The sequence below is a fragment of the Sparassis crispa genome (assembly GCF_003851025.1).
Source record: "Sparassis crispa DNA, contig_000014F, whole genome shotgun sequence".
Taxonomy (NCBI): Eukaryota; Fungi; Basidiomycota; class Agaricomycetes; order Polyporales; family Sparassidaceae; genus Sparassis; species Sparassis crispa.
In genome coordinates this window covers 922,199-947,811 of record NW_020939761.1, presented here as the reverse complement: position 1 = coordinate 947,811, position 25,613 = coordinate 922,199, and the positions used below count along the sequence as shown (strand labels likewise).

General features: G+C 51.3%; 11 protein-coding genes across 11 annotated transcripts; 6 read left to right on the top strand and 5 right to left on the bottom strand.

Moving 5' to 3' along the window:
• Window positions 1-77: 77 nt before the first annotated feature.
• Window positions 78-475, top strand: SCP_1503250 (hypothetical protein; the record flags this gene model as incomplete). Its single annotated transcript, XM_027764429.1, has 2 exons — window positions 78-150; window positions 210-475. 2 exons carry the CDS (start codon window positions 78-80, stop codon window positions 473-475), a joined length of 339 nt encoding a protein of 112 aa, XP_027620230.1.
• Window positions 476-1,029: 554 nt separating this feature from the next.
• Window positions 1,030-3,178, bottom strand: SCP_1503240 (hypothetical protein; the record flags this gene model as incomplete). The annotated part of the gene is made up of 4 exons (XM_027764428.1): window positions 1,030-1,400; window positions 1,454-2,188; window positions 2,231-2,864; window positions 2,918-3,178. 4 exons carry the CDS (start codon window positions 3,176-3,178, stop codon window positions 1,030-1,032), a joined length of 2,001 nt encoding a protein of 666 aa, XP_027620229.1.
• Window positions 3,179-3,610: 432 nt separating this feature from the next.
• SCP_1503230 (hypothetical protein) lies at window positions 3,611-4,723 on the top strand (the record flags this gene model as incomplete). The annotated part of the gene is made up of 2 exons (XM_027764427.1): window positions 3,611-3,921; window positions 3,988-4,723. The coding sequence occupies 2 exons, from the start codon at window positions 3,611-3,613 to the stop codon at window positions 4,721-4,723; spliced, it is 1,047 nt and encodes a 348-aa protein (XP_027620228.1).
• Window positions 4,724-5,623: 900 nt separating this feature from the next.
• SCP_1503220 (hypothetical protein) lies at window positions 5,624-6,892 on the bottom strand (the record flags this gene model as incomplete). Its single annotated transcript, XM_027764426.1, has 2 exons — window positions 5,624-5,979; window positions 6,037-6,892. 2 exons carry the CDS (start codon window positions 6,890-6,892, stop codon window positions 5,624-5,626), a joined length of 1,212 nt encoding a protein of 403 aa, XP_027620227.1.
• A 1,918-nt stretch (window positions 6,893-8,810) lies between these two features.
• On the bottom strand, window positions 8,811-11,888 carry SCP_1503210 (hypothetical protein; the record flags this gene model as incomplete). The annotated part of the gene is made up of 5 exons (XM_027764425.1): window positions 8,811-9,767; window positions 9,827-10,110; window positions 10,163-10,486; window positions 10,551-11,676; window positions 11,730-11,888. 5 exons carry the CDS (start codon window positions 11,886-11,888, stop codon window positions 8,811-8,813), a joined length of 2,850 nt encoding a protein of 949 aa, XP_027620226.1.
• Window positions 11,889-14,003: 2,115 nt separating this feature from the next.
• On the bottom strand, window positions 14,004-15,876 carry SCP_1503200 (predicted protein; the record flags this gene model as incomplete). The annotated part of the gene is made up of 8 exons (XM_027764424.1): window positions 14,004-14,347; window positions 14,402-14,516; window positions 14,682-14,806; window positions 14,858-14,942; window positions 14,993-15,058; window positions 15,107-15,377; window positions 15,437-15,575; window positions 15,630-15,876. 8 exons carry the CDS (start codon window positions 15,874-15,876, stop codon window positions 14,004-14,006), a joined length of 1,392 nt encoding a protein of 463 aa, XP_027620225.1.
• Window positions 15,877-16,724: 848 nt separating this feature from the next.
• On the top strand, window positions 16,725-17,069 carry SCP_1503190 (predicted protein; the record flags this gene model as incomplete). The annotated part of the gene is made up of 1 exon (XM_027764423.1): window positions 16,725-17,069. One exon carries the CDS (start codon window positions 16,725-16,727, stop codon window positions 17,067-17,069), a length of 345 nt encoding a protein of 114 aa, XP_027620224.1.
• Window positions 17,070-17,802: 733 nt separating this feature from the next.
• Window positions 17,803-19,158, bottom strand: SCP_1503180 (hypothetical protein; the record flags this gene model as incomplete). The annotated part of the gene is made up of 6 exons (XM_027764422.1): window positions 17,803-17,807; window positions 17,863-17,908; window positions 17,962-18,006; window positions 18,069-18,106; window positions 18,235-18,806; window positions 18,857-19,158. The coding sequence occupies 6 exons, from the start codon at window positions 19,156-19,158 to the stop codon at window positions 17,803-17,805; spliced, it is 1,008 nt and encodes a 335-aa protein (XP_027620223.1).
• Window positions 19,159-19,764: 606 nt separating this feature from the next.
• On the top strand, window positions 19,765-20,929 carry SCP_1503170 (hypothetical protein; the record flags this gene model as incomplete). Its single annotated transcript, XM_027764421.1, has 3 exons — window positions 19,765-20,207; window positions 20,260-20,335; window positions 20,873-20,929. 3 exons carry the CDS (start codon window positions 19,765-19,767, stop codon window positions 20,927-20,929), a joined length of 576 nt encoding a protein of 191 aa, XP_027620222.1.
• Window positions 20,930-21,199: 270 nt separating this feature from the next.
• SCP_1503160 (polyprotein) lies at window positions 21,200-23,000 on the top strand (the record flags this gene model as incomplete). The annotated part of the gene is made up of 2 exons (XM_027764420.1): window positions 21,200-21,828; window positions 21,893-23,000. The coding sequence occupies 2 exons, from the start codon at window positions 21,200-21,202 to the stop codon at window positions 22,998-23,000; spliced, it is 1,737 nt and encodes a 578-aa protein (XP_027620221.1).
• Window positions 23,001-23,790: 790 nt separating this feature from the next.
• SCP_1503150 (hypothetical protein) lies at window positions 23,791-24,765 on the top strand (the record flags this gene model as incomplete). The annotated part of the gene is made up of 1 exon (XM_027764419.1): window positions 23,791-24,765. One exon carries the CDS (start codon window positions 23,791-23,793, stop codon window positions 24,763-24,765), a length of 975 nt encoding a protein of 324 aa, XP_027620220.1.
• Between the last annotated feature and the right edge of the window lie 848 nt (window positions 24,766-25,613).

The window sequence follows — 25,613 nt, the reverse complement described above, 5'->3', positions numbered from 1 at the left end:
TACTGGAAGCAGACGGTGAAGACGTGCCAAATTTTTGTGAGCCGAAGCCACCATCCATGCTGAATGCTTATAGAGCAATGGAGAACGACGACAGAGGGGCAATGGAGGGCCCAACGGTCCTTGGCGAGGTTGTCCTTGTGAAGTGCCCGGGTAGATGCCATCTTGCTGTATTCATCCCATGCAGTTTGCTAATGTTGAATCAATTACAGCGCGAGGTTATCCCAAGCAGCTTCACGAGCTGGCAAATTTCATTGGCACCCCTGACCTTTCAGCACTCATTCAACAGTTCCTCTATCAGCAGCTACATCCCAAGTTGAACCTCTCACTGGCTGAAATTGATGCTGATGATTACCCTCAGTTTGAAGATCGAGTATCTGTGTTTCTGTCTGTGGTCACAATGTACTATGCCCCAAGTGATCAATCCGGTGTCAGCGGCATGTACAGGGAATGTATCCGGTCTGTACCATCATGGTGAGGAGGAGCACATTGCTGAGATTGTGCCTTTGTGGAGAAAGACGAAAAAATTGCTGGATTTCGTGGACTTCATGATGTCTGGGTGCTGTTGTTTTTCTCCTTCAGATATGATTCAGTGCAGTATCCTTGCGCTCTCGTCACATGGTTCTCTCCTCTTGGAGATGGACCATGTGTCGATACAGGGATGTGGATTGTCACCCCAGATTTGGACGAAGACAGAGAGTGTGTCATGTCTGTCATTCATCTCGATTGTATGCTGCATGGTGCCCATCTCATCGGTGTCACTGGTGAGAGTCAGATCCCACGCCATCTCAAGCATTCAGACTTGCTTGATGCTTTCAAAGCTTTCTATGTAAACAAATACACAGATCATCACTCACATGAGATAGCATTCTAGTTTTTGTGACCATCCACCGTAGTCACCCAATGTAAATGTAGAATTATCTATAGTGTCTCATAACGATTTGCGATCTGACAAGGAGACAAGACATACAACAATTTCGAGCACTGCCAAGACATAACAAGACGATGTGCCAAGACATGACAAGATGTCTTTCAAAGGCCAAGACCGGCTCCAAGACAACTTTCCAAGATCAAGACCGGCTTCGAGATGGCAAGCATTCCAAGACACTCCCAAAAACTTGTAGATTTCCTGATGTCATACATCACATTATTGCTGACATGGGGTATTGTCGTTCTCGCAGAGTCTCCTTCCTCGAACAGATGGTCCCCATACCATCTGCAAGCCTCCATGATAGCGCCAATGATTGCAGGCACGAGGTTCTTCTTCGCTTGCGCATCCATCCAGAAACTACTGTAATCGAAGTCCAGGATAAACTCTTTGAAAGGTTTACCTTCCGCAATCATGATGTTACCATGACTGACGTCCCGGTGTAAGATGCCAGACTCATAAGCAAATTGATGACCTGTGTGAATTTAAACATCAGAAGCCAGTAGGGTGGTAGCAGCAAGAGCTCACCTGTCATGGCATCATGAATTGCTAGTACCATCTCCTTGGTCTGGCAAAAATCATCGATCGGGAGACCAATTATATCCAAGATCAGATGCATCTGGTTCCATTCAGTAGTCATTCCTAGATCTGAGTTTCGGACGAGTCCTGACATCGTGTGGTGATAGGTAGAATCAGGGACCACCACCGGCACCGCGCTGGCCTGGGGCAATAAGAACGTGGTAGCCTTATTGTCAAGGAGGGTAGGTGACTGGCTCAATGTGGTGACAGCATCTAGAAGGGAGATGCTTTCTTGAGAGGCAGCTCCAACGAGCACCGCTTTGGGTGGATCTGCCTGTCGTTTCTTTGGTGGAGGCGTCTGCGGAGGATGAGGCAGTAACATAGTGATAGCCTTACTCAACGATGAACTTTGCAGGTTCGTGTCTTCCGGGCAATAAGAGCCAAATAATGCTGATGGCATCCTCCCTGTCCTGCGCTCCAGCTTTGACATCTCCAGAGTGCTGAGATCCACGCCACGCACTATTCGTGCAAGCCCAACTAACTCAAACTTCTCACCTCCTTGTGCAGCATGCTTCTCCAAAAGCTTAATGCGCTCCTTAATGCATTCATAGAATTCCAGTTCAGAGGTCCAGATATCCTGTCGCCATGACTCTTTCATGATACACCTGGTCACATCCGCACCTTCATCGCTCTTCCTGACCACTTCCTGTACAACCGTGCAGCGTCCAAAGAGGTTTGGTTTGACTGATCATAATCTGAGAGTAAAGTATGTCTGCGACTCCCCACCCACTGTCATCGGAGGAATAGTCACCAGATGGTTATGCTCTAGGTCTTCAGCTGTCAATGGCTGACCATGAGAGTCAAATAAATCTTGAGTCCAGTGGACACAGCTTCCCGTCGCTCGCACGGATAGCTTGTCCATACCATTGACACCATTGCCATATGCTGGATGGACAAAGTGCCACAGAAACTCCCGCAGCTTTGTCGGATCTGTTCGGTAAGGTATCGGGGGTGATGCAATGGCGGACACTCTGTCAAATCGAAAGATGCGAGCGATCTGTTCGTAAATGCCGACCACAAAGCAGTATAAATTGTTATGGGCGAACATCAAGTTCCTGACATTTTTTGCAAGCTGAATCCTCGTCCTGGCGTGTTCTTCGCTAGAGCTGCTAGAGCTGAGCACCGGGTCTTCGCTTTCTTTGGCCTTGACCTCAAATACGAGTGAAACATTCCTCCACTTGTCGAGCTCCGTGGAATCGGGTGACGTATTGGGAACCAATGCCACCACATCCGGTCGTGTTATATGATGTTGGGGATCCCACCTCGCAAACGGAAAGTGGAAATCAGTTCGTGATGTATTGCGGAATTCAAGAGGCTTATTGTTCGGAAATTCGGATGTAATCAAGTCCAAGCCTTGGATCTAGCAACCGGATAATGAACAAGCAGTTAAAAGAATGAGCACACGACGCTCACTAGTGGATCATACATTTCGAGCTCGTTCCTGATACCAACGAGCGGAAGAAAGGCCCCGTAGATGGCCTCCTTCCTGCTGGGTACGGGGCACGGCTCATTACAAGGCACGAAGACTTTGTGGAATGTGTCGACGTCACCCATGAATTCATTGAGTCTTAATAGAATCTCGTCATTCCACAAACTCGGGTTCTCGGGATGCTTCGCCAGAGGGAGGACGACTGCGTCACGTCGCTTCTGCACATTCGGCGTTCGGAAGTCCATGGTAGATATTGGTGATTTCGGCCAGCATCCAATACTCCAGCAGCTAGAGGAGGGGATGGCGGGGAGGAAAGAGATATTTGCTATTGTTGAGACCAGAGTGGTATCGGATAACAGGGTGGCCACTGGCCACAGCAACAAGTGAATTGCCCGGTTGTGTGCCACTTATGAGTGCTGTACAACTGCGTGGGCCACCGATCCCTACTCAAATTGTCAGCGAAACAAGGGCAACAACGCCATACCAAGCCAATTGGTCGACCGATTGGTCTATGACCAATTTTCCCGTTGGGCCGATGCTCAATATTCAAACTCAATGATTCCCACGGGGGACCTCTCAGAGGCCTCTCACACGAGGTTCGAGACTAGCAGTTCACCACCGGTCGTTGGTTCGTACACTCTCTGACCTTCTTCCTCTTTGTCCACCAGCTGCCCTCAATGTCTGAAAACATTTCATCATCTCGATGTAGTTTGACGGACATGCACGAACATTCCGCTTGCGAGGCCGGTGAACCACGACATGATACACGGTTTTGGTTCGTCGACGGCAGCGTTATCCTCATTGCACAAGGCACAGCCTTCCGCGTACACCAGACTGTGCTCTCCCGGCACTCAGAGATCTTTCGTGATTTGTTCAGCGTGCCACAGCCTGCTGAGCAGGAGAGATTGTCTGGTTGTCCTGTGGTTCATTTATCCGACTCTCCCACTGATCTCCAACATTTGTTGCATGTGCTGTATGATTGCGGACTGTACGTCATTACCTTTGACCTACATATCACTCTGCAATAGTCGGTGTACTGAAGATTACTTGGCAGATCATACTACAAGCTCACACCAGGGCGGTTCAATTTCGCCGAAGTGGCGGCCGTGGTGCGCATGGCGCATAAGTATAGACTCGATGAGCTGTTGCAGGATGGTATCAGCCTGGTGAAGACGATTTTCACGAATAACTTTGAGAATTGGACAACTCTTCGGTGGAGAGAGGAATTTCTGATCCGATCACCATCTCTGAGCATGCAGGTGTCAGATGCCGTCATCGCCGTCAATGTCATACGTCTCATCAGTATCCCTTCGATGTTACCGACCGCGCTCTACCTATGCTGCTTTCTCTCACCAACCGAGCTCATCCGCGGTCGTGCTTGTCCAGATGGTTCCACTGTTAAACTTTCCTCGGAAGATCTAGAGAAATGTTTGACAGCCACCCCATTCCTTCATTGCGGAAATGACAGAAGGCGCCTGAGCCTGATTTCCAGAGCTGGTCCGCGGTGCTCAAAACTTTCCGAATGCATTGCGGGGCTCCCACAATGGCTCGAATCTGAAATTGAAAGTAGCGTAGACCCTTGTCCCGCTGTCCTGGAAAGCTTGGATCATGCCATCGACGTGCTAGCCATCACTGATACTATCTGCGAGGACTGCGTGGAGTTTGCGAAGTCTAGAGATCTCGAGAGGCGACACGAGTGGTGGAATCAGCTTCCGTCCCTCCTCGGTCTTGGGACGTGGTCAGACCTAAATGACTCGATCGGGGCACCTAACATATCTAAAACTGACTGAGGTGAGACGTACTCTGAATAAAGCAACAACTTGCTGACGTCTCGGTTTTCCTTTCTGCAGCTGCATTCTCCCGAATAATGGTGAGCACGCACCGTCAGCCACCCCATCCGTCTTCTGTATAGCGATTTCCTTCATTATCACCGACTCTCCTACGAATTTTCTCGTCATTCTTTCGACACTGATAAAACAACATCGCACTGCTCCCGTATCCCCCTTCAGTCCTTATCTACAGTTTGCTGTAGCGGAAGATCCTCCTCACAATTTTTTGGTGCATGTCTTTGGTGAAATAAATAATTCCTCCATGAATGGCTCTGAATCTGTCGGATTACGATTATATTATTTTCTTCGCCGGCCTGGCTACGTCTTCTTCCCGTCCTGTTTTGTTGCACGAACACCCCCCCTGCTCTCGATATTCGAGCAATCCCCGTGTCGTCCTATGCTATATGGGAGCTTTGAGGAATCCCACGTAGTCTGGGATCAAACTTTGATGACAACCGTCGCAGCATTTTTGTACATCACGGTGGGAGGCACCAGCTTCTGATAATACCCGGATTCAAGACACGATTTTTGGAGCATCCCGGGACCAAAAATGTTGATCGAGATCGACAACTTGAACGCAGGCTCATCCGACTTAGATCATACGCAGATCCTCGGGAGAATCTAACAAAGGGAGAGTGGATCGCATTAAGACAAACAAGACCGCGAGATACTGACGTGCAACAGACGACGAGTGAAAGGAGAGGTCAAGATAGGTTACATGCATTCTAGAGAGTAGGGAACATCAGGACGAGTACACCGTGCGTATAGCATAGGCTAAGTAGGCAACTGAATAGCAGGAAAACGTGAGTACTGTCTTCTGTCAACTTGTTACATGTCCGCGAGAAAGGTCGCTTCCACACGTCAGATATCCCGGAGCAATACTGGCCGCTCGTTGACCCACAGGTCCACCCGAACACCCCGCTGGCGCAGATGCACAACGAATTTGATCAGGCCTGGTCGCCATTGATCTCGGTAGTCGACAGGATATGTCTGGTCAGAGAACTTGAGGATCACTTCCTTCAACTGCGAGAACTGTTCCAAAGCCAGCACTTCGCGGGCAGTATCCCACTGAGCGTCCATTCCCCGAAACTCCAACGTCAGGGTTTGGATGCGACAAGTGGGTAAGATGAGGTGTAAGTCATGGAAGGGACGAAAACGAAACCTCGGACTGGGTAGATGGATTGTACGCAGAGCGGTGCAATAAGGGACAACCTCCCCTGATGACGGTACTAATAAGCCTCTGTCCTCGCCTGAAGTTCTAAGACGAAACTCACGGAACAGAGTGTAGCGAGCGTTGGAATGATACGCCGCAGAGTGTTGAGCATCATCATCGTGTAATTCCAGATGTTGGAGCTGGGGTGCAACGGCTTCAATCAGTTTGCGAGCATATTCTTCGACTTCTCTCCTACTTGGCACTAGTAACTCTAGTCTTCGCAATGATAGAACAGATAAAGTACAGAGAAACCAGTTGACGAGCTGAAGCAGAACATCGTCTTTGTAATCGCGAATAGATAACGTTATGAGTAACGGACGACGCCTGCGAGCATCGAGCTGTGAAGATGTAGACCGATTCTTAGAAAGTGATGATTCGCGTGCCCACGGCTCTATCCCACACAGAGCCAAGTTATCCAATCGGGGGAAGGCAGAGACAACGCTGTGGAACTGAAAGACATCACGGAACGTGCAGTAGGTAAGTTCCAGCTTAACAACATTGTGGAACGTGGCGAAGCCGACAGCGAGGTGGTCGGGAGGTGGGGTGATTCCACTCCAGTTCAGCAGCGAGAGGTTGAGCGTCTGTACGGCTGGTAGCATACGTCCAAGCCGGAGTGGTGCTTGGTACATCCACACAGTCCTAGCCTTACTCGATGTCTCTGTCCTGCTCACCCATCCACTCAGGTTAAGCGTGCGCACTGCATCGAGGTGTAGATCATCTTTTGAGAATGGGTCGTCCGAGGCACGCACGAATGCCTCAAATTGGCCCTGAGATACGATGTGCTTCTGCGCGAAGAGGTGATGTTGGGCGCGCGGGAGCCATGCGTGGTATGCATCGGCACAGTTGTGAAGTGAGAACCAGTCGTCCCAGAGATAGTCTATAATGAGCTCCGCGACCTCCAGTGGAATACGTGGCATCCCAAGTGCGCAGAGATATCGATGAGTTAGGGAAGTTCAAACTGAACGAGGTCACTTCCTGGGAAGAGGCATCACTTTATCAGTCCAGAAGCAAGCCAAGGGAATCGACTCACCGTCACTACCGGAGGAAGATCGACCTCGGTAAAACCTGTTATCCACTCGCAAGTCAGCACATCTCGGCACCAGCGCTAGTACACCAAAGCGATACATACACCAGGACTTAGGATGACTCTGAAAGGATCGCAGCACACGGAGGTAGTCTGGCGCAGACCTCTAATGGTGCCGTAGCGAGAAACGATGCTAGCGAGCAAATTTTCAGATGTACGGAAAACGACAGCAGAGCTCTTACCTAGTGAGCAAGTGCAAGTCAGAGAGGAAAGGGCAGCGAGCCCCCTGTCTCTGCGCTGACCAGAAGCAGGGAGGAATCAAGACGGGATGGCGCCGTCAAGTTGACGCTCGCTGCAAGCGTTGGACAAGTTTCTTCATATTAATGCCACGATCACTGCATGAAGCCATGTCTGTCACCTCGAGGCTATTCACCATTCGAGGATTCACACAAAGCCACCGTATTCCGTGCACAGTTAACCGTCGTTCTTGTTGCCTTCACAAATTTCGAACGAACTTGAAGTCAGGAGACGTTGTGCCAGCACCGTGGAGGTGAAAGTTCCCTTATCGAAAGTACTAGTCGTCGGCTCAATCTGGACGATATTTCATCGCGGTGAGATAAGTCAGAGCAGAGATCAGCCTACTAATACCGTGCATGAAGATCCATGGCCGAAGGTCGAGATGATCGCGATCATAGGTACTACCACAAGATCTCCGCATGCATCGTCCGAGAGCTCAACATCGTCCATCTCCACCATATTCAGCTCTCCATATTTCCAGGCAACGTCTAGCATACTCATTCCACGGACTGGCGTAGTCGCGGACCCGCTCCACACTGTAGGTTTGGTAGTCACTCTTCCGTTATCATCTCTCACTTCTGCAGACGCTGGCGAATAGGTTCACCGATACATTTTCTGCAACACGGCCTCAGGAGGCTCTACCTTAACACAGGGAATAACTGCGCGTTCAGCCGGCAGAGGCATCCTTTGGCAGCCTGGTGTCAATGCGGTTCCAATCCCCACCGTGAAATTTAGGCTCCCAGCTCTAGAACACGCTAGAACAAGCTGCGTCGAATGACCTTGGAAGCCTGATTGTGCAGTCTCTACACGTAAGTTCAGTAGAGATATCTATGTGTACGACCTCGTTTACGCCATTCAGCGCCCCGTAACTCACCTCTTAGGCGTCAAGATCGATCTCTAAATACCAAAATTGTAGCTCGTATGGAGGAAAGCGCACTCAGGACGCACTTAGGACACGGTCGTCCATTCAGTCATCGTTATCAAACTCCTGCGCGGTTTATTGTTCTCCTCCTCGCATCAACGAGCTGGATCGTGCGTACTACATTCTGCTCGGCCATCGTGACATTAGACCGTTCTCTGAAGGGAAGACAGCCGTGTGCCACCTTGAGTCCTGCACGCCACCTCACCAAATAGCATTTACCGCGACGGCAACCTGCTCGTTGTACGTCTCCGTTCGTTCTTTCGTTTCCTCATGGACAAGGTGCGGACTTTATGACGTTACTTGTCTGCATGAGTGCACGAGTTTAAAGTTTACGAAGTACTGGATCATAGGTATATTCAATATAATATTGGTCTTAGTTATTGCTACACGGTAGTTACAGACGTGATGCGAGATAAAGCAACGATGAGCTGACATGTTGAATATAAACTGTTTAACAGAAGCGCATCCTGAGACAGGAGAACAGAACGTAACGAATAGAATGACAAACTATTCAGACACTGACGATGCTACCAGAGCAACGACCTAGTCCTGTGGAAATGACAACCAAAAAACACAATCGTCGCAATTGAATTCAAAACCGTCTGGCAATGGCGTTCGGCCTCGCCGGCTGTTTGCCCTTACGCCGGGCATACGATGATGGCGGCCGACCACGAGACGTGGAACTGGGAGCTGGCACTGGCAATCTGGGACGTTTGCTCGGACGGGACCTTCGAAGAGCTTCCGAAGGGCTCTCTGATCCAGAGCTAGAAGACGCTGGTGGAGGAAACCTGAGTCCCCTCTCTCGATAGTCCGCGTAGCTGTAGTGGGGCGGAATTCTATCGCCAATCTTATCGTGCTCCGGCCACTTCTTCTGGAAATACATCCGCAGCAAGAAATCGTACACGTAGTCTTGCGTCTTCAATTTCTCAGCAGCAGCTCTGTTCTTTCGAGTGAGCCGCGTCTCTGGGGTTTTCAGCTCGCCAGAGGACTTATGAGTGTAGGTGGTACATTCTGCCTGCCACTTAGCCTCCAGCTGCGCATCCAGCATATTTTGGATAGACCGCTTTTTCGTATTTCCATCGGCAGCCGCTTCGGAGCTGGTTTGGGCACGGTCCAGAAGCTGCTGGTCAGAATCTTTCTGGCGGTGGACACTTTGGTCTGCCGTCTGGGCCTGTAGAAGGGCAGGAAGGGTCACCGAGTAATGTGCCTGAAACAATTGCAAAAGCTCTTTGATGATGGTGTTCAGAGGAAGATGGTCTGAACCGTTATTGTCAAGAAATGTGATGGGCTTCTTCATCTTTTCCTTCAGGGTGCCCGTCTCTATGGCATTGCGTTTTGCAGAGCCGCAAGTATACTGGACATCCAGCGAGTCTATTGTGCCTTCGTCGAAGTATTGAGACATGAACACCGGGACGTTTCGAACGGTGCTGTTGGTGTACCGGACAACATGGAACAAGAGGACGTTGAAAAAAGCCTCGAGCTCGTCTGGGATCGTAACAGACTTCCAGGGATAGTCCAGCAGGAGGGCGGACAAAAACTGCCAAGTACCCTACGAGGGAAAATCATTTGAGCGATCGTCGCAGATGAGACTATACACGAGAAGCTCACGGTGCGGTCAGGTTGTCTCGGCTTCTTCTGTTTGAAGGTAACATTCTGTATCTCCAGATTATTGGCGTCACTTTCTCGGCTTAAATCTTCCTCCGAATCGATGTCCTCCTGGTTCTCGTCGTCTTCGTCTTCAATCGGTTTGGATAGCTCCCAATCACACAACAGCCCTGTCCTGACCGTCTCATACTCACCATCCGTCTTCACAACCGTTTCATTAATAAGCAGATTTCCTGCGCTGACGTCGCGATGTGTCAATCGGGCCCTGATAGTGGCCAGCCGATGAGCTGCACGCCGCTATGAGTAGACAGCGATGAAATCAATAAAATCGGCACTCACCATGGATGCAATTTGCAATGATCTTCACCAGCTCCCGAGTATTCTTGAAATCCTTCAGCGGACGACAAATTTCTTCGACAACGAGGCGGTAGTGGGAATGCTTCTTGATAGGATTCAGGTCGTCCGGATGGCCTAGCTTGAGATAGCTGTGAGTCACAGTCTGCTGGAACCGGCCTTCAACGTCTCCGTGACACTCAAGAGTTGGGACGTTCTCCACCTTCTCTCTGTTGAGAGTCGCGAGAATATGTCCTTCCATCTCGATGTCATCAAGATCAACACGCCATGCATCCTTGAGGAAAACGAACTTCTCCCTCTCACAATCAACTGCGATATAGCATCGCGTGGCGCCACCTGTCAATCCCGGAGCTTCGAAATGAGGTTTGCCGACCAGGAAGTGTCGCGCAGCTGGCTTTTGGTTCGCCCTGGGGAAAATGCATCTCTCTACATTCGCCTGAACTGGCCTCCGGGTTGGCGGGTCGATCTGCGGAAACGTCGCCCTTCTGCCTCCGCTTCTCTGGTATGATAGTGAATTTCCAGCACAGCCACTCGTCTGGACCATCTTCTTTGAAGTCCTTGAGATTCAGCGACTTGACAAACGACTGTCTTGCATAGTCATTCTTAGATCGATCAGAGGGGTCCACTGGCACAGCCATCTTTTGCATTAGCTTATAGTCGGCCGATCCAGACACCACAGGCACAGCAGACGTATCATACCCTTGCTGCATGACAGTCATGTAAGAGAACCGCCACAAGAATTCGCTGAGATGTTCCGTGGTCATGTAGTGGAATTTATGTGTGACGATGGCACCAGCGTGGTCCCAGCGAATAATCCGCGCGCAATCGCCCAGGATAAGAACAGTGAATACGAAGCAGCGGTGTTGGCGGGAGAAGATCATCTTGGCGTATGAAATAATCTGCCCGCGGACAGCAGTACGTCGTTGAGCGTCCGCCTCAGCAGCAGTCATGAAGATGGCCTTGGCATTGTCTTCTGCCCTTAATGAAATGGGAGGTGTCTGGAAGAGGTCCTCGTCTGTATCGACCATCTTGGTAATTGAAGGATAGAAATGGTCATACTTCCTTGAGTTTTTGAGCACCCACACGTCGTTCAGCCGCGCAAATCGAGACATGTCGTGGGGACCTTTGCCCATGACGTCCGCTAATGAGTCGCCCGGAAGCAAACTTCCAGATTTCGGCATGTAGGATGGGTCTTCATGGCTGAGTTGCTCTGGTTTAGGAGATATCCCCACGTCGTCGTCTACCTTGGTGGTCTTGTGTGCACGTTTCGGCTTTCTCTTCTTGTCTTCAAACGGATCGTCCCAGGTACGATGACGCTTAAACTCGATGGACAGGTGCTGAAGTGCCCAATGTGGCCGATCGTCCTCAGGAACGTTGTCTGACGTTCGAAAAAGAGCAGCATCGACCTTCTGTCGGCTAGGGTCGTCAGGATCGGCCTTGTTTTGAGCAAGTCGAAGAGTATGACCAGGACAAAGCTTCGCATCCTCCACGCAGTCGACCTCGAGGACTAAAGTGAGCTTTACGTGGCGCGCAAGGAAGAAAAAGCGCATACAAAAGGTTTGTATAAGTCGAATTCTCGTTTGTTGTTCCCCGGCATGTTCTCGAAGGCGTCGATAAAGTCTGGCTTTTGCTGATCCAGTGGGTTCTGAAAATTAGGGACAAAATCGTCCATGAACTCGTCGACGGGCATCAAGACGAACTTGGCGTGCATTTCTTCACGAAGCTCACACCGCTGTTCCTTGACAGACATGCGACCCGTAGCATAAGTATCAAAGCCAGAGACTTTCTTTACTGAAGGCGTGCGGTTAGTGGATTGGTGAGACATAGCTGAAGATGCTTACCTCCTCGTAGACCAGGTTGCGAGTTTTATATTCGTTGGGCAAACATGCAAACGGCCCAGAAACTGCGCAACCTCGATCAATGCACAGGTCATGGATTGATCTTCGAAATAACATTACCACCGAACTCTCCTTTGTCTATTGTTGCTGCAGCGAGTTTTGTGGCAGGGAACCTCGTGGTTGAAGGCCAACTTTCAATGCGCGTTCAGAGTGGGAGATCCCGTGCACCGCGTCTGCAGCGTGACATGCGCGTCTAGGCAGCTCGACTCGTCTTGTACTGTAATTTTCACCTTTGTAATCGGCTCTCATATGTGGTATCACCTACCAAACAATGTAGAGGCATTTTTCGGTCAGAAGCACCATTTTCACAGCCGTAACTCCTTCTCTGAGTCACCCACCATGTTGCGTTGGACGTCTCGAACATAATAGTGGCCAGAAAACGGTTTCCTTTGTCCTTTAATGAACGGCCTTCCAACTGACCGTGTGATTGGCAGAACAGGTCCCTTGGCCGCACAGCCGAGAGTTCGTGAACTGTCGCTTTGTCCTTATACAGCTACACACACCTGCGCGTGTTTGTGGCCCAGTTTATGGCGCTGGCTCTGCACAACCGTTTCAGACGCTGCCCTCGTCCACATGCAACTCTCTGGTAAGCCCTGTACAATACGAAAAGGTGCGTCGACAGTTCTTAGCACTGTGTAGATTGCGTCGCCATGATCTTCCCTCTCACCTTTCATTACGGACACAAACAGGCCGAGAAATTCATTGAAATGCAAGCACTCGTACGTCCCCACTAATTATACCAGATTCTCCACGAACACCTTGTTATTCGTCGGGAGGACAGGCCTTGCCACCCCGCATTGATCTTGGCGCGTCTCATTGGCCCCTTGCATGCGTCCACTCGCATTGTGTCGCTACTGGCAGTTGAGTAGTCCCAAACTTGGTGTAGTATATCGCAGAGACGGAATTGGAGCGCTGCTGCCTCAGAAGGCTGGAAGAGATGGCTAGACGTAGTGCGGCCATTTCTGCGGATTCACTTGGAGGTATTCTCGCTTAAGTCGCAGATCCTACTGCGTGATACCTTGGATGACGTTATCAAACGCCCGGCTCTCATTGCAAGCAGCACTATCTGTGCGACAATTGCCTTCAGTCTGTGAAGATGCGGGACTTAGTATGATGTCACGGTCTCAATTTCCTTCCCTCGTACTTGGGTGCATTGGCTTGGAAGACTGGGTGTAGCTTGGCAGGCGGACTGTGCGTCGTTCTCATGAACAGCGAGCTGGTGCACAGTGTTTTCAGTTTTGCAAGGTGCTTCCGTAAAATTGACAGTGTCCGTTACTAGATCTCACACTCTCGACTGGCCCAGCCGCATTTCTCTGCTTACTCGACACCGATGTGCCCTGCGGTTACATACGACTTGGTTCTCTTGGCGTTGCAGCACTCTCGCAATTACCTCTCTGTCCTTGTCTGTATGTTGTCTCTACATCACTTTATTTTAGCACTTATGTGAAGTCCCGCGGTAACTGGATTTCTCCGTCGCTCGCAATCTGTCCTTTCTGCCCAACTTTTTTGGTCTGTCTATGCCGCTTTCACTTTCTTCGCCTTCATGAGCATCTACATCGTTTGCAAGGGTAGGGGCGATGCACCTATGTTTTAGCACGCAAGTGTGCCTTTCAGCGGAGCATGACTGACTGTGTATGCTCCGTCCATCTTGTTGTATCCACGCCTCGTCACTTCTCAGTCGCCGACTGTCGCATTTGTTATCGAAATCTAGTGCCGCTGACAATGTCGACAGCATACGGGTGCCCGACTCAACCGTCTCTACTCGCCCCAATCGCGATTTACACGGTTACAAACGGGACATGGATGCACACCCACGACTGCAGACGGCTGAGGTGTTTGACAGCATAACAATACAGAGCAAGCACATCAACGCATCGACAGCACTACAAAACAACGGTAACACTACAAAGCAACGATAACACTGTCGACTACCCCGAGCACACATAATCATACCGACGATCCCGAACATCGACTGACACCCAGTCACCCTCTCGACTGCTGTTCCACGTATACTCTCGCACCGTTGACGCAGACGACTGTGACGGACTCGGAGATGGAGTACGTTCGGGGGGAACGCTGGTCGGATCTACGTGGTTTATCCAGTGTTGGATACCCTCAACAGAGTCGATGGAGTCGTGTCTGTATTTCTCCCGCACGATGGGGTTGTTCGGGACTCCAGACAGACTGCCACAATGGCCTTCGTCCTGGAGATCCATGAGCCTACTGTCGACTTCTTCAGCATGAATGGTTGATGAAGTGTCCGACATGTGTGCTGCAAGGCCATCTTTTGTGAGCTTTGTATCAATTGCAGGGAGACGTTGCTCACCGCCACCTTCGCCACTCCAGTCCGAGATAGAGGGTGCAAAGGGGGGTCTACGGGTGAGAGGTGGAGGGATTGAGTTCGCGACCTCCAATCCAATGGTGTGAACAGGTTCTGGTACCTACATGCGCAAGACGAATTTGGTGAGAGCCCATCAACAACACTGTCACGACAGCAGGGATAATGCCATGAGTGCTCTTCGCTCCTCCGCAAATGAGACCGGTGGTAGAATATCGCGGACCAGGCACGGTATTTCAACGCCAACGTATTCGGGCTCGTCACTAACCTCGGGTATCGTCCAGCCTCCGTCGACACCTACTGCTGAGGCGAGCCAGAAGACTAGAATTTCTTCCACGGTAGGGTCTTGATCATCTGACTTGAAGATTGGCGATACAAAGGCTCGTGTCCACCCTGTGGACCGGCCGTCAGCGCTACCTGTAAGAGGGTATAGAAGGTGCATACCTTTCGAGAAGGCACCGAACACCCAACCAGAATATGAGGTGACTACAAACCAGCGAGATCGCTCTCGGAAACAGACATCCCAGATCTTCTGCCGATTTTAGGTGACTTCTCAACTATGAGATCATTTTATCGCACCTTGCTCCACAACCTCTGACTGCAGGTATAATCCTTGACTGGACCATTCGGATTATAAGGAGGGAGCTGCAGCGAACAATCAGCTTGTATTCCACCACGGTGGTTGAAACGTACTGCTCCACAAGCTACAAATGCCACAAGATCTTGCGGGGAAAGTATCCACGGTGGCTGTATGACCACAGTGACTGAAGGTATTGCGCACCCTCTGGGAGGCAGAGGTGCAGCAGCGGCACTAAAAGTGGTGTACCGGAATATGTCTTTGTCCATGTCGATATCACGGGCATGCTTCTCAGGTGAAAAACTCCAGTCGTCTGTTTGTGGCATAGTGAGATGTAGAATGCGTTGAGAGGTTGTCAGGGGGTATTCAACGACCCAACGACAGACTCTGCAGGATACGTAAAGCATGAGCAACGAAGTCGAGTCGGCACGGTGCATGAAACTCACCGCTCAATATTGGAGACCTGCCCCCCAACGTGCCTCGGGATATTGTAGTGTGGGGCGCACGGGAGGGTGAGTGCCTCTCCAGTATATTCGTCGAGGTTGTCTGCGTCCAGTGGTGCAGATGGAATTCGCCGATCCAGGACTGCGAACCGTCCGATCGTCAGCAATGCATTGAGTAGTTGACATCTAAGCTCACAGTCCAGCGCCTCTTGGGAGAAACCTTTGGCCATTATATGCATGGTCTCCAGTCTCCTAAATGCCTGGGGAATAACCGTGAGCTGATTTTTGTGTGCTTTATGGCCATCTGGCGGCATTGGTTCAGCGGTGGCGGCGGAAGGCATGTCTGGCAGAGTCGCCACAGACATGTAAAATCTGAGGTTGCTTGTGGCAGGTCTGGCCATAATGGCCTGGAATGACTCCCATAGACTGAACGTCGACGTCATGGTGGTGGAACTTAGAGGAAGAGATGTGCGGCCACAACTTCAACGAGGACTGCAGCTTAAAAATGCTGGGAATGAAATGCAGCTGGAACCATGGAAACGCTACAACAACCATGTTGCTCCTGTGGGTGGTACGGAAACAAAACTGGAACAAGGAAAGAGATCGTTTGAGACGAAAAGCTGATGGTACAATACAAGGACAGACGAACAAGACGGCATGCCTGAAGGATGGAAATGCCTAAAAAGGACATGAGCCGCCTGCGCTTCGCCCCGGCAGGTGTGAGTTGTGGTAAGAATGTAGGCTCATAGCAGCGAAACCCGTCATAATCAAGGGGAATTTTACTATGTGGCGTTCACCCAGTGCGGTTGTATTTTTGCAAAAAGTGGTCAAATTCCCTAAGGTGCATGGTGATTTTCACCAATAAATGCCCAGTGAAAATCGCCTTCATATGTAGTGGCAGTCCAGCTGAAGAACTGCGACGAGACCATAGAAGAGACCAGTGCAATTCCAGAACGATATCTTGATACTATCAGAGATGCTGAGGACAGTGCTGCTGCATCAAGCCGTCAATAGAGCCTTCGCTGTCTCTGCCTATCTCGACTCCGTCCGCGACGCACGGCTCGTGTCCGCCTCAGCGGCAATCGCGCCGCATAAGACGCGCCCTCCCAGCGACTCATCAATCATCAATATTGCCCCGCGTCCACAGCCACCTCCGCTAGTGTGCGATAGACGAGGCTAGACGTACAGCAAGTGACATTTCTGCCACAACTTGATTCAATACTGTCCCTCATCTCAAGCAAAGGTGTGTCGGTGGTATCCCATTCAGTGAAAGACTGTTGACGTCCCGCAGATGCAAATTTATGGTGGTTACAGGTTGACAGAGGAACAAGTCAAAGCATGGTGCCACTCTCAGGGCACGGATCCGCAACCTGGCACCTATATTGTGGTTATCATGCGGTACCTTACAGCCAACCACATCCAGATCGACGTACTGCCATGCGATTACGAAGGGGAATGTATCCATCTTGTTGTGACAGACAAGAAAGCCGATTACGACGCCACGCCTGATAAGTACGAGCAGTTACAAGAGAGCGACAGGGCGCGCGCGATCAAGCAGAAAGTGCTGGATCAGGGATTCGATTCGGCCGATTTTGTCACTGTTCCTGATCCTTACAAAGTGTGGCAAGGCTGGTAGCGGAATGTGCTCCTTATCACTGGCGACTTCGGCTAGAGTCTGCCGTTGAATTTAGCGTCTCAAACCCAGGTCAATGGCTTTGGATTGATGCATGATGAACGTCTGCTCTGCTGAGCGGCCGGGTTGTCACATAGGATAATAGGATCGAACGAATATTTAGCAGAATGGAACGCAATATTTTCAAGATAACATGCAAACGTACAAGCGCCAGAGAATCCTAATCTGCCGCGCAACCACCGTCGGTTCGTTGGATATCCTTTCTATCAGCTACATCGACAAGGAGATTCGTTCATCAAAGACGAACGTAAAGGTGGAGACTATCAGGTGGTCACAACTGTGCGCACAGAATGGGTAGCCGCATCGAGAACACACGAGCGTACCCAATCGGCGTGAGAAGGGAACCTCGTCGATTCACGTCATCTGCAGATGCGAGGGCCTGCGTGTTTGACATGAGAATGCGAGCTGGGAATTAGGCGTGTGATCAAGCTCTTACCGGTGACGCTCAGACTTGTATTCGCGTGCAGGATCCCATGTGTGCATCACGAGCAATCGCACTCGGTCACATCAGGTGACAGAGAATAGTCGAATACCGGGCAATGTCGAACCCGCACCTTTTTGAATTGCTTCACGTTCAACAAACGCCCGTATGAAATAAGAAATACCACTCCTACGGCTGTTTGATCGACCACGAATAAGCACAGAATGGTAGCAAGCGGTAGTAGGTTCTGCACTGTCATCCTTGGGATAGGTTATCGCTGAGCAGGATGCATAATGCAGAAGCAGGCAGACTCACCGCAACTGCTTGCGCTTGCATAGACTTCACTATACCCAGAATACAGCTGTGGAATCATAGTGTAGATATGGCAAGTGAATAATACGGACCAAAACGCACAACATTGCCTTGGATAGTGATGGCACCCGTCTCTAAACATCGTGTCTATTTCTCGTGAATGCGCTCAATCTAATGACAGTATAAACAAAGAGTGAAATCCAACGTACCAAATAGTCGCCGACGTAGATGACGCAGAGTCCCCTTACTGAAGCTGTACCCAGTCATCCAAGCCAAAGTACTCAGGCAAGTGCTCCCAAGTCTCGCGGCGCCGTTCCAAGTCTCTCGTCTTTATGAATTGTCGGCAATTGTCACACAGGTTGTGCTTCTTGCAACGCAAATCAATCGTCCGGTCCATGTCATCCAAAGTTTCGCACTGCTGGATCTTAACCCGACGGGGGTACGAGTCCACGCTTCGCTGTAGCACAGAATGCATCGTCGCTGCGCACATCGGCTTCCTCAGGCAATCCGTGCTGGCCATAGAGTACCGCCGCATCCTCCCCACCGCATACGCGCTCATCAGCCGGGCCTTCGCATCTATGCATCTCTCCACGTCTTCTGCAGACAGCTGCTCGGTATGACCGTCACCACGAGAGACGCCGCCGCATAGCTCAGCGGCACTCAGCTGGCAGCAACGATACAGAGCGGCGGGGAGCATCGAACGGCACCCAATGACACGTGCCAAGTTCACTGCGGCTATGGCGTCCGTCGTCTCCATGACCACTGTCGATGTGTCCTCCGAGTTCGCCTTCAGGCTCGCGTTCCACGCTAGGAAGTTGTCAGGGAACACGGCCTTCAGCAGAACGAGTCCTTGCTCGCGGAGATCCTGGATCTCGTATTTCTGGCCGAGGCGCACCAATGCTTCTACTGCTGCGAAAGGCAAGCGATCTTCCCGCATAAGATAGAACCTAGCATCAAGCATTATGTCGAAACACATTGGTCAGGACTATCGACGCACCTCCTCCCATCGTACAAGACCCGTAACAGATGCCGGAGATCGGATGCGGAGTCGGAGAGACGGACGACTGGAGAGTCAAACATTCGCTCTTGGACGGCCGGTTGAGGAACAGTGAAGAGATCGCGAAACACGTCCGAGTGTCGCGATAAGACACCCTGGTGGACACGAAATGCAACGTTCCGTGTAATGAGAACGATGTTACCATCTGTGAACCAGAACTCATCGTCCTTCCGTAACTCTCCCTCTTCACCTTCCAGTTCCATGCGGATATCCGTCGAGCTGAGACTAGTGCTAGAGTCCATGTGAGCGCTCTGTGAACACAAGCAAGGGGCGTCTCCCGTGTCAATGATGAGAATCAAAGGCGAAAAACTCCTGCAGTACACAAGGATGAGGCAGGAAACAGATGGAGAATATGGTCAAGTGGTAGTGATAGTGATGGTGGCAGTGGTATATTGCGGTCTGGTCAGGAAGGGACCAGGGTATACCTCTCGGCGCCTACGTACGCTAGCCGGAGAAACCTCCGTCACGGTGGCGGCCACCGACTACCATAACACATAGAAGAATGTGGTCATCGAGACACTAGTGCCCCAGTTCAAAGTTGACCGCGTACCACTACCATCTCCCTCGCGTCCAAGTTTTGAAATAAATACGACTCACTTCGTGATGTCTGTCTCTCTCGCAGAATTGAGAGGACTCGAACGTGACAAGGTCCCTTCGAGTCCTGCGACTCGTGACAGTCTTGACGGACGGGCAAGTGTGACAGTGTGACAGTTCACTCTTGACCCTCTACCGCCATCATCCCTCTTCAAAAACATCAATAACGATTCTTTTTGTTCCTCTTGCAACTCTCCTCTCATTCCCCTTACTCTCCTTACCTTACTTTTTCGTTGTTCACCCTCTCCCTCGCGATGCCTCAAACGCGTGCCGCGGCTCGTCAACAACAAGCCCCTATTTCAAGCCCCGCCCCTATCGAGGGCCCTGCACAGGAGCGCTCCTCCTCTGCCCCCGCCCCCTCCCCTTTTCGCATCAAGATTCCTGCCCGTCGTGCCCGCACCCCGCCGCCCGCTTCTTCTCCACTCCCGGCTGTTCCGCCGCGGCCCCGGAAGCGCGTGCGTCGCGAGCCCGTCGCTGAACCACCTCTCCCCGAGGCCTTGTCCCCGTTCGCGGCCTTCAATAGTGATGAGGACATCCCCTGGATGACGCAGGCTTCCGCAAATGCCAGCTCTCCCACGCGCCCTACCCTTTCCCACCGTTCTCGCGAATCCTCTCCCATACAGGCCAACAACGCTCTGTCCACCCCCTCTACCGTTCGCTCATCTCGCGCTGCGGTTCGCGCTCTCCTTTCCAACGTGTCCGCTGACGTTCAGATGCTCTACTGGCAACGTGCTGACGAACTCAACCAGCTGTTCCTCTCACGTTCTGAAATACCCACGGCTAGTGCGACTGCCCATACTTCCAACGTTGCACTGCCCATCTCAGGTTAGTATCTTTCTACTGAACTTCGCATCAGACTTCGCCTCCACGGCTGTCTGCTTTGTTTCTGTCACTTCGGGTTGTCGCAACGCACACCTCTCCTCTGTATCAAACGCATATTGCAGCGCATATGCTTCTTTTTCGGGCTGTCGCAACGCGCACCCCTCCTTTCTTTCATAATCATGTCGCAGCGCGCATGATTGTCCTCCGAGTTGTCGCAACGCGCACTCCCCTTCTTTCACCCACGTCGCAACGCGCGTGCTCGTGCTTCAGGTCGTCGCAGCGCGCACCCCTCCTTTTTTCTATACGTGTTGCGGTGCATACGTCCACCCGCCATGCTGTTCATTTGTTCTACCCTGCCCGTTTTCATTATCTTCTAGCCGTCACATCGTGTTGGCTTGTACTTTCTGCAATTCCGGCTCGTGTGCGAGACTCACTCGTTCTTGTCTCGCAGTCAGAGTTCATGTTGCCAATGTTGCACTGTGTACTCTCTCACTGCTGTAATAGCCCATCTCATGGTGCTCACCTGCCTTTTTCCCGCAGCCACTCGCACTTTCGTGTCGCCTTCACCTTTACTCGTGTTTCTACGCATCTCTTTAGTTGATCCTTCCATTGCGTACATTGACGATCCAATGAGTTATGCCACCCTTGACGTGGCCGAGTTCGTCGCTATTTTGTAATCACGTCGCTGTCATATTGTTCAATTGGGAATGATTGTCCTTATTAATTATCGTCTCTGCAGCACGTGTTCATATCTCGGATTCATCGCCAGAAGGTCTTGTGCTTGCAACTTCGCGGCATGATTTCCCTTCGCAATCTGTCCAACTCGCTGGTAACATGTTACCCGACCCTCCAGCCGTTGTCACTTGCATGGAAAAAGGATGGAAACAGTACATTCCTCTCTCATTGCTGACCAATCAGGCGTGTAAAACGGCGGCTTTACGTGCCTTCAAAGAGCATCTTAAGCTTGACAACGGGTCTGTCTCCGTTGCGCAGGCACCACTTGACGCTCGCAGTGAAAAGCACCTGACCACCACCGACTTCATGGAAGCCTCTGGACGTTTCCTCAACATAATCTCCCTACACTATCCTGACGTCAGTGGTCGTGCACTTATCCATGACCAGTTTGAAAAACATTTCCACATGATTGTCCGTCGTGTCGATTTCGGACAGTATCCCGGCCTGTATGTTGAGTATGATATTCAAATTCGCCGTTTTCACGCTAGCGGTCGGCGTTTCCGTCCTGCTGACTGGCAACATGAGATATTCACGAACATCCGTGACGAGTTTCTACTTGGGTCGGCCTCCGGCCGGTTCACATCTGCAGGGTATCCTGTAGAGAATGCTCCCCCTGCATTCTTGTCTGTCCAGCCACGCTCGAGTGTGAACTCTCGACCTTCACAACGGACATCCTTTCGTGCAGACCCTAAGCCCAATGATGCATACAATCTATCGACACTCCTTGCCGCCATTCGGTGCTTCCTCTGTGGAGTTACTACGTACGTCGGGCGCAACTGCAAACACAATGTGCTCCCATTCCTCGTACGGCACACTGATGGGAAGATCACCACCCCGACAGGAGAAACTATCTGTTTCAACTACAATTCCAAAGGGTGCTCCGAGTCTAACTGTTGTTGTGTCCACGTCTGCTCCCTGTGCGGCAAACCCGATCATGGGGCCAATGCTTGCACAAAAGCTTGATTTCTGTCCCATCGTCACACCTTTATGCTGGTTGATTTGGCGTGACGAGCTCGAGGCTGCCGGCTGCCTCGACTCCTTTCTTGACATTCCCTCAAGTATTCGCGATGGTTTCCACATTGGCGTTAACTCTCTTCCGTCCTCCACATATATTCCGCGCAACCATTCCTCCACTTCCGATCATCCTGAAGTAATTCTTGACTACATTGCCACCGAACTCCTTGCCCGGCGATACTCTGGCCCTTTCCATCCCTCGCGTCTCGAACAGCTTATTGGCCCCTTTCGGTCTTCACCTCTTGGTACGGTTCCGAAGGCGAACAGCCCTGGCGTATTTCGCATTATTCAAGATTTTTCCTATCCTCGTCACAACCCCGCGATGCCTTCCGTCAATTCCGATATTGACAGCGATGATTTCCAATGTGAATGGGGAACTTTTGCGGCATGTGTTCTTCTCATTCTCCGTGCTCCACCAGGTACCCAAGCATCTGTCAATGATGTCGAGAAAGCATATCGTTGTGTCCCCATCGCTCCGCAGCACCAACCTCTTGTCGTTATCATGTGGAAGGGTCTCATTTACATGGACCACTGCGCTGCATTTGGTACTTCCAGTGCCCCTGGGATATTTGGCCGTATTGCCGATGCTGCTGTTCGCATTTTTCGTCACCATGGTGTTCAAGATGTAATCAAGTGGGTCGATGATTTTGTCTTCTTCCGCTACCCATCAGGAACGGCCGTCGACGGGTCTCACCTATATAGCTATGATGAGTCTCTCTTCTTCTCCGTTGCCGAACGTCTTGGATGGCCATGGTCTATGTCAAAACACATGCCATTTGCTGACTGTTTCGAGTACAATGGCTTCCGCTGGAGCATCTCGATGCGCACAGTCGAAATTCCGCTCAGAAAAAAAGGAGAAGTACTTGTCTCGCCTTCAGCCCTGGACTGCTGGCTGCAAAGTCACCCGCAAAGACTGTGATCGTCTTGTGGGTACGCTCAATCACTGCTGTCTCGCGTTACCCGCAGGACGCTCTCAACTACCTTCCTTGTACCGTCTGTCTGCCTCCTTTGCCCACACATCGTCCGAGTATGTGCGTCGCTCAGTCTCATCTGCAGTACTCGACGACCTGCGATGGTGGCATGACCAGCTCTCCTTATCATTCTGCGGGTCCTCTCTCGTGATTCCACCTCGTGACAACAGTCGTACGATTTTTGTAGATGCTTCCTCGTCCTGGGGCATTGGGCTCGTTGTGAACGGTCGCTGGCTCGCATGGCAACTGGTTCCGGGCTGGAAAGACGATGGACGTGAAATCGGTTGGGCGAAAATGGTTGCTGTTGAGCTCGCCGTGCGCTTCCTCATACACGATGATGTCTGCGACTCCCGCATTACCATTTACTCAGACAACAAAGGTGTTGTAGGAGCCTTGGACGCTGGACGGTCACGCGGAGTGCAGCAAAATCGGATCCTGCAACACATTGTATCTATGTTCGCTTCTCATGACATCTGGGTTGACATGGAATGGGTACCTACCAAAGATAACCCTGCTGATGGACCTTCTCGTGGTCAGCTACCTCCTAATACATACAAACTCTCGTGTCCGTTTACCTTACCGCGCCACCTATTACCTTACGTCTCCCCAGTTTAATCAGTGTATGTAAATGTCTGCCACATGCTCTGTATTGATTTGCAGCTCTAGTTTCAATTGAAATCTCAGCCATGTTCACAATTGCATCCTCCGCTGATCCTCCGCATGCACTCATCCTGCACAATGGTCTCCATCGACCTCAGTGCATCTCTCGACCATTTCTTCGACTTCATCCGCAAACACCCCACCGAGCGGTACCCTTCCAGACATCTTCGTTCTACACCTCTCTGCCGGTTCTCTCCATACCCCAAGCCTCGTAGCACTCACAATGCTCATGGCCCTACCAGACTGGTACTGTCAGCCGCGCAAATCCACCCGGGCGCGACTCTGATGTCCTCTGCCGCCGATGCGAAACTCCTGCATGTCCTAGATGCATCTCTTGTGGACTCCACCACAAAGAACTATCGCTCCTCTCTTAATTCCTTCTTCCGATTCTGTGATGCAGAACGTGTCCCGCCTCTGTTCCGCCTACCCGCCAGCGAACACTTGCTGTGTTGTTTTGCGGCTTCTAAGGCTGGTTTGCGCCCCCGTAACACTGTTCAAAACTATATCTCTGCCGTCCGTGCTTGGCACATCATCCAAGGTGTCAACTGGAATGGTGGCCTACGCCTCTCCTACGTGCTCCGTGGGGTTGAGAATCTAGCACCCGATCGTAAACCCCCACGTCCCCCAGTTACTCGTGTGATGCTTGAGCTCCTCCACGAAAATCTCGACACCTCAATTCCTCTCAATGCTTGCATCGTCGCTGCTGCAAACACCGCTTTCTGGACTCAATCGCGACTCGGAGAAATACTCTCACCCGCTATGCACTCTTACGATCCGCGGAAAATCCCATCACGCCAGCACCTATCCTCTCCGTCCACTGAGCATGGTGCATGCACTCTGCACTACCCCTGGATGAAAACGAAGAAGTATGCCGGTGACAACTCGACGGTCACGCGCCAACTAGGTTCCTCCGATCCAATCGCCTCACTACAACACCACCTGCTTGTTAATGACGCCCCAGTCCATTTCCCCCTTTTCACCTACCACGACCGTTCGGGTTCGTTCGTATGTCTCACTCGAAAACTTCTCCTCCGGGTATGCAACACTATCTGAAAGCAACGCGGCATTGCGCACACCACGGGACACTCCTTCCGCATTGGTGGGACAACTGAACTTCTAATGAAGGGAGTGGACCCAGCTGTAGTAAAGGTGATGGGCCGCTGGTCCTCCGACGCTTTTCTGCACTACTGGCGTAATCTCGAGATCATCGTTCCCCTCCACGCGCAACTTCTTGCACCGCGTGTACAGCCCTTCCTACCTTCGACTTCAAAGTCACGATCCCGAAAACATGTAACTTTCAAAGTGGTTTGACAACGAAACTACATTTTGTATTATATTACACCCTTCTACTGCTACATATCTGCTGCATGCTCGGCTTCGTCTCCTGGGGGTTTGCCAAGTTCTCCGCTCGTCAGAGCCTTCGTCTCGCATTGGGCGATCCTCGCGCTCACCCTCGGCACACCCCAGGCCCCCGAACACCACCACAGAGGTGCACGGGAGCGGGCATACTGCCTGGCCTCACCCACCACTAGCACTTAGCTACTAGCAGAGCCCGTACATCCTCAGTTAGTCCGGAAGACTCAGGCACGAGTTGAGAGGACTCGAACGTGACAAGGTCCCTTCGAGTCCTGCGACTCGTGACAGTCTTGACGGACGGGCAAGTGTGACAGTGTGACAGTTCACTCTTGACCCTCTACCGCCATCATCCCTCTTCAAAAACATCATCGCCCGCGGCACGCACGAATCATCCCTCTTCAAAAACATCAATAACGATTCTTTTTGCCCACCCACCCACTACCTCACACATTCTCTTACATAGTAGCTTCGTGCGTGCCGCGGGCGATGATGTTTTTGAAGAGGGATGATGGCGGTAGAGGGTCAAGAGTGAACTGTCACACTGT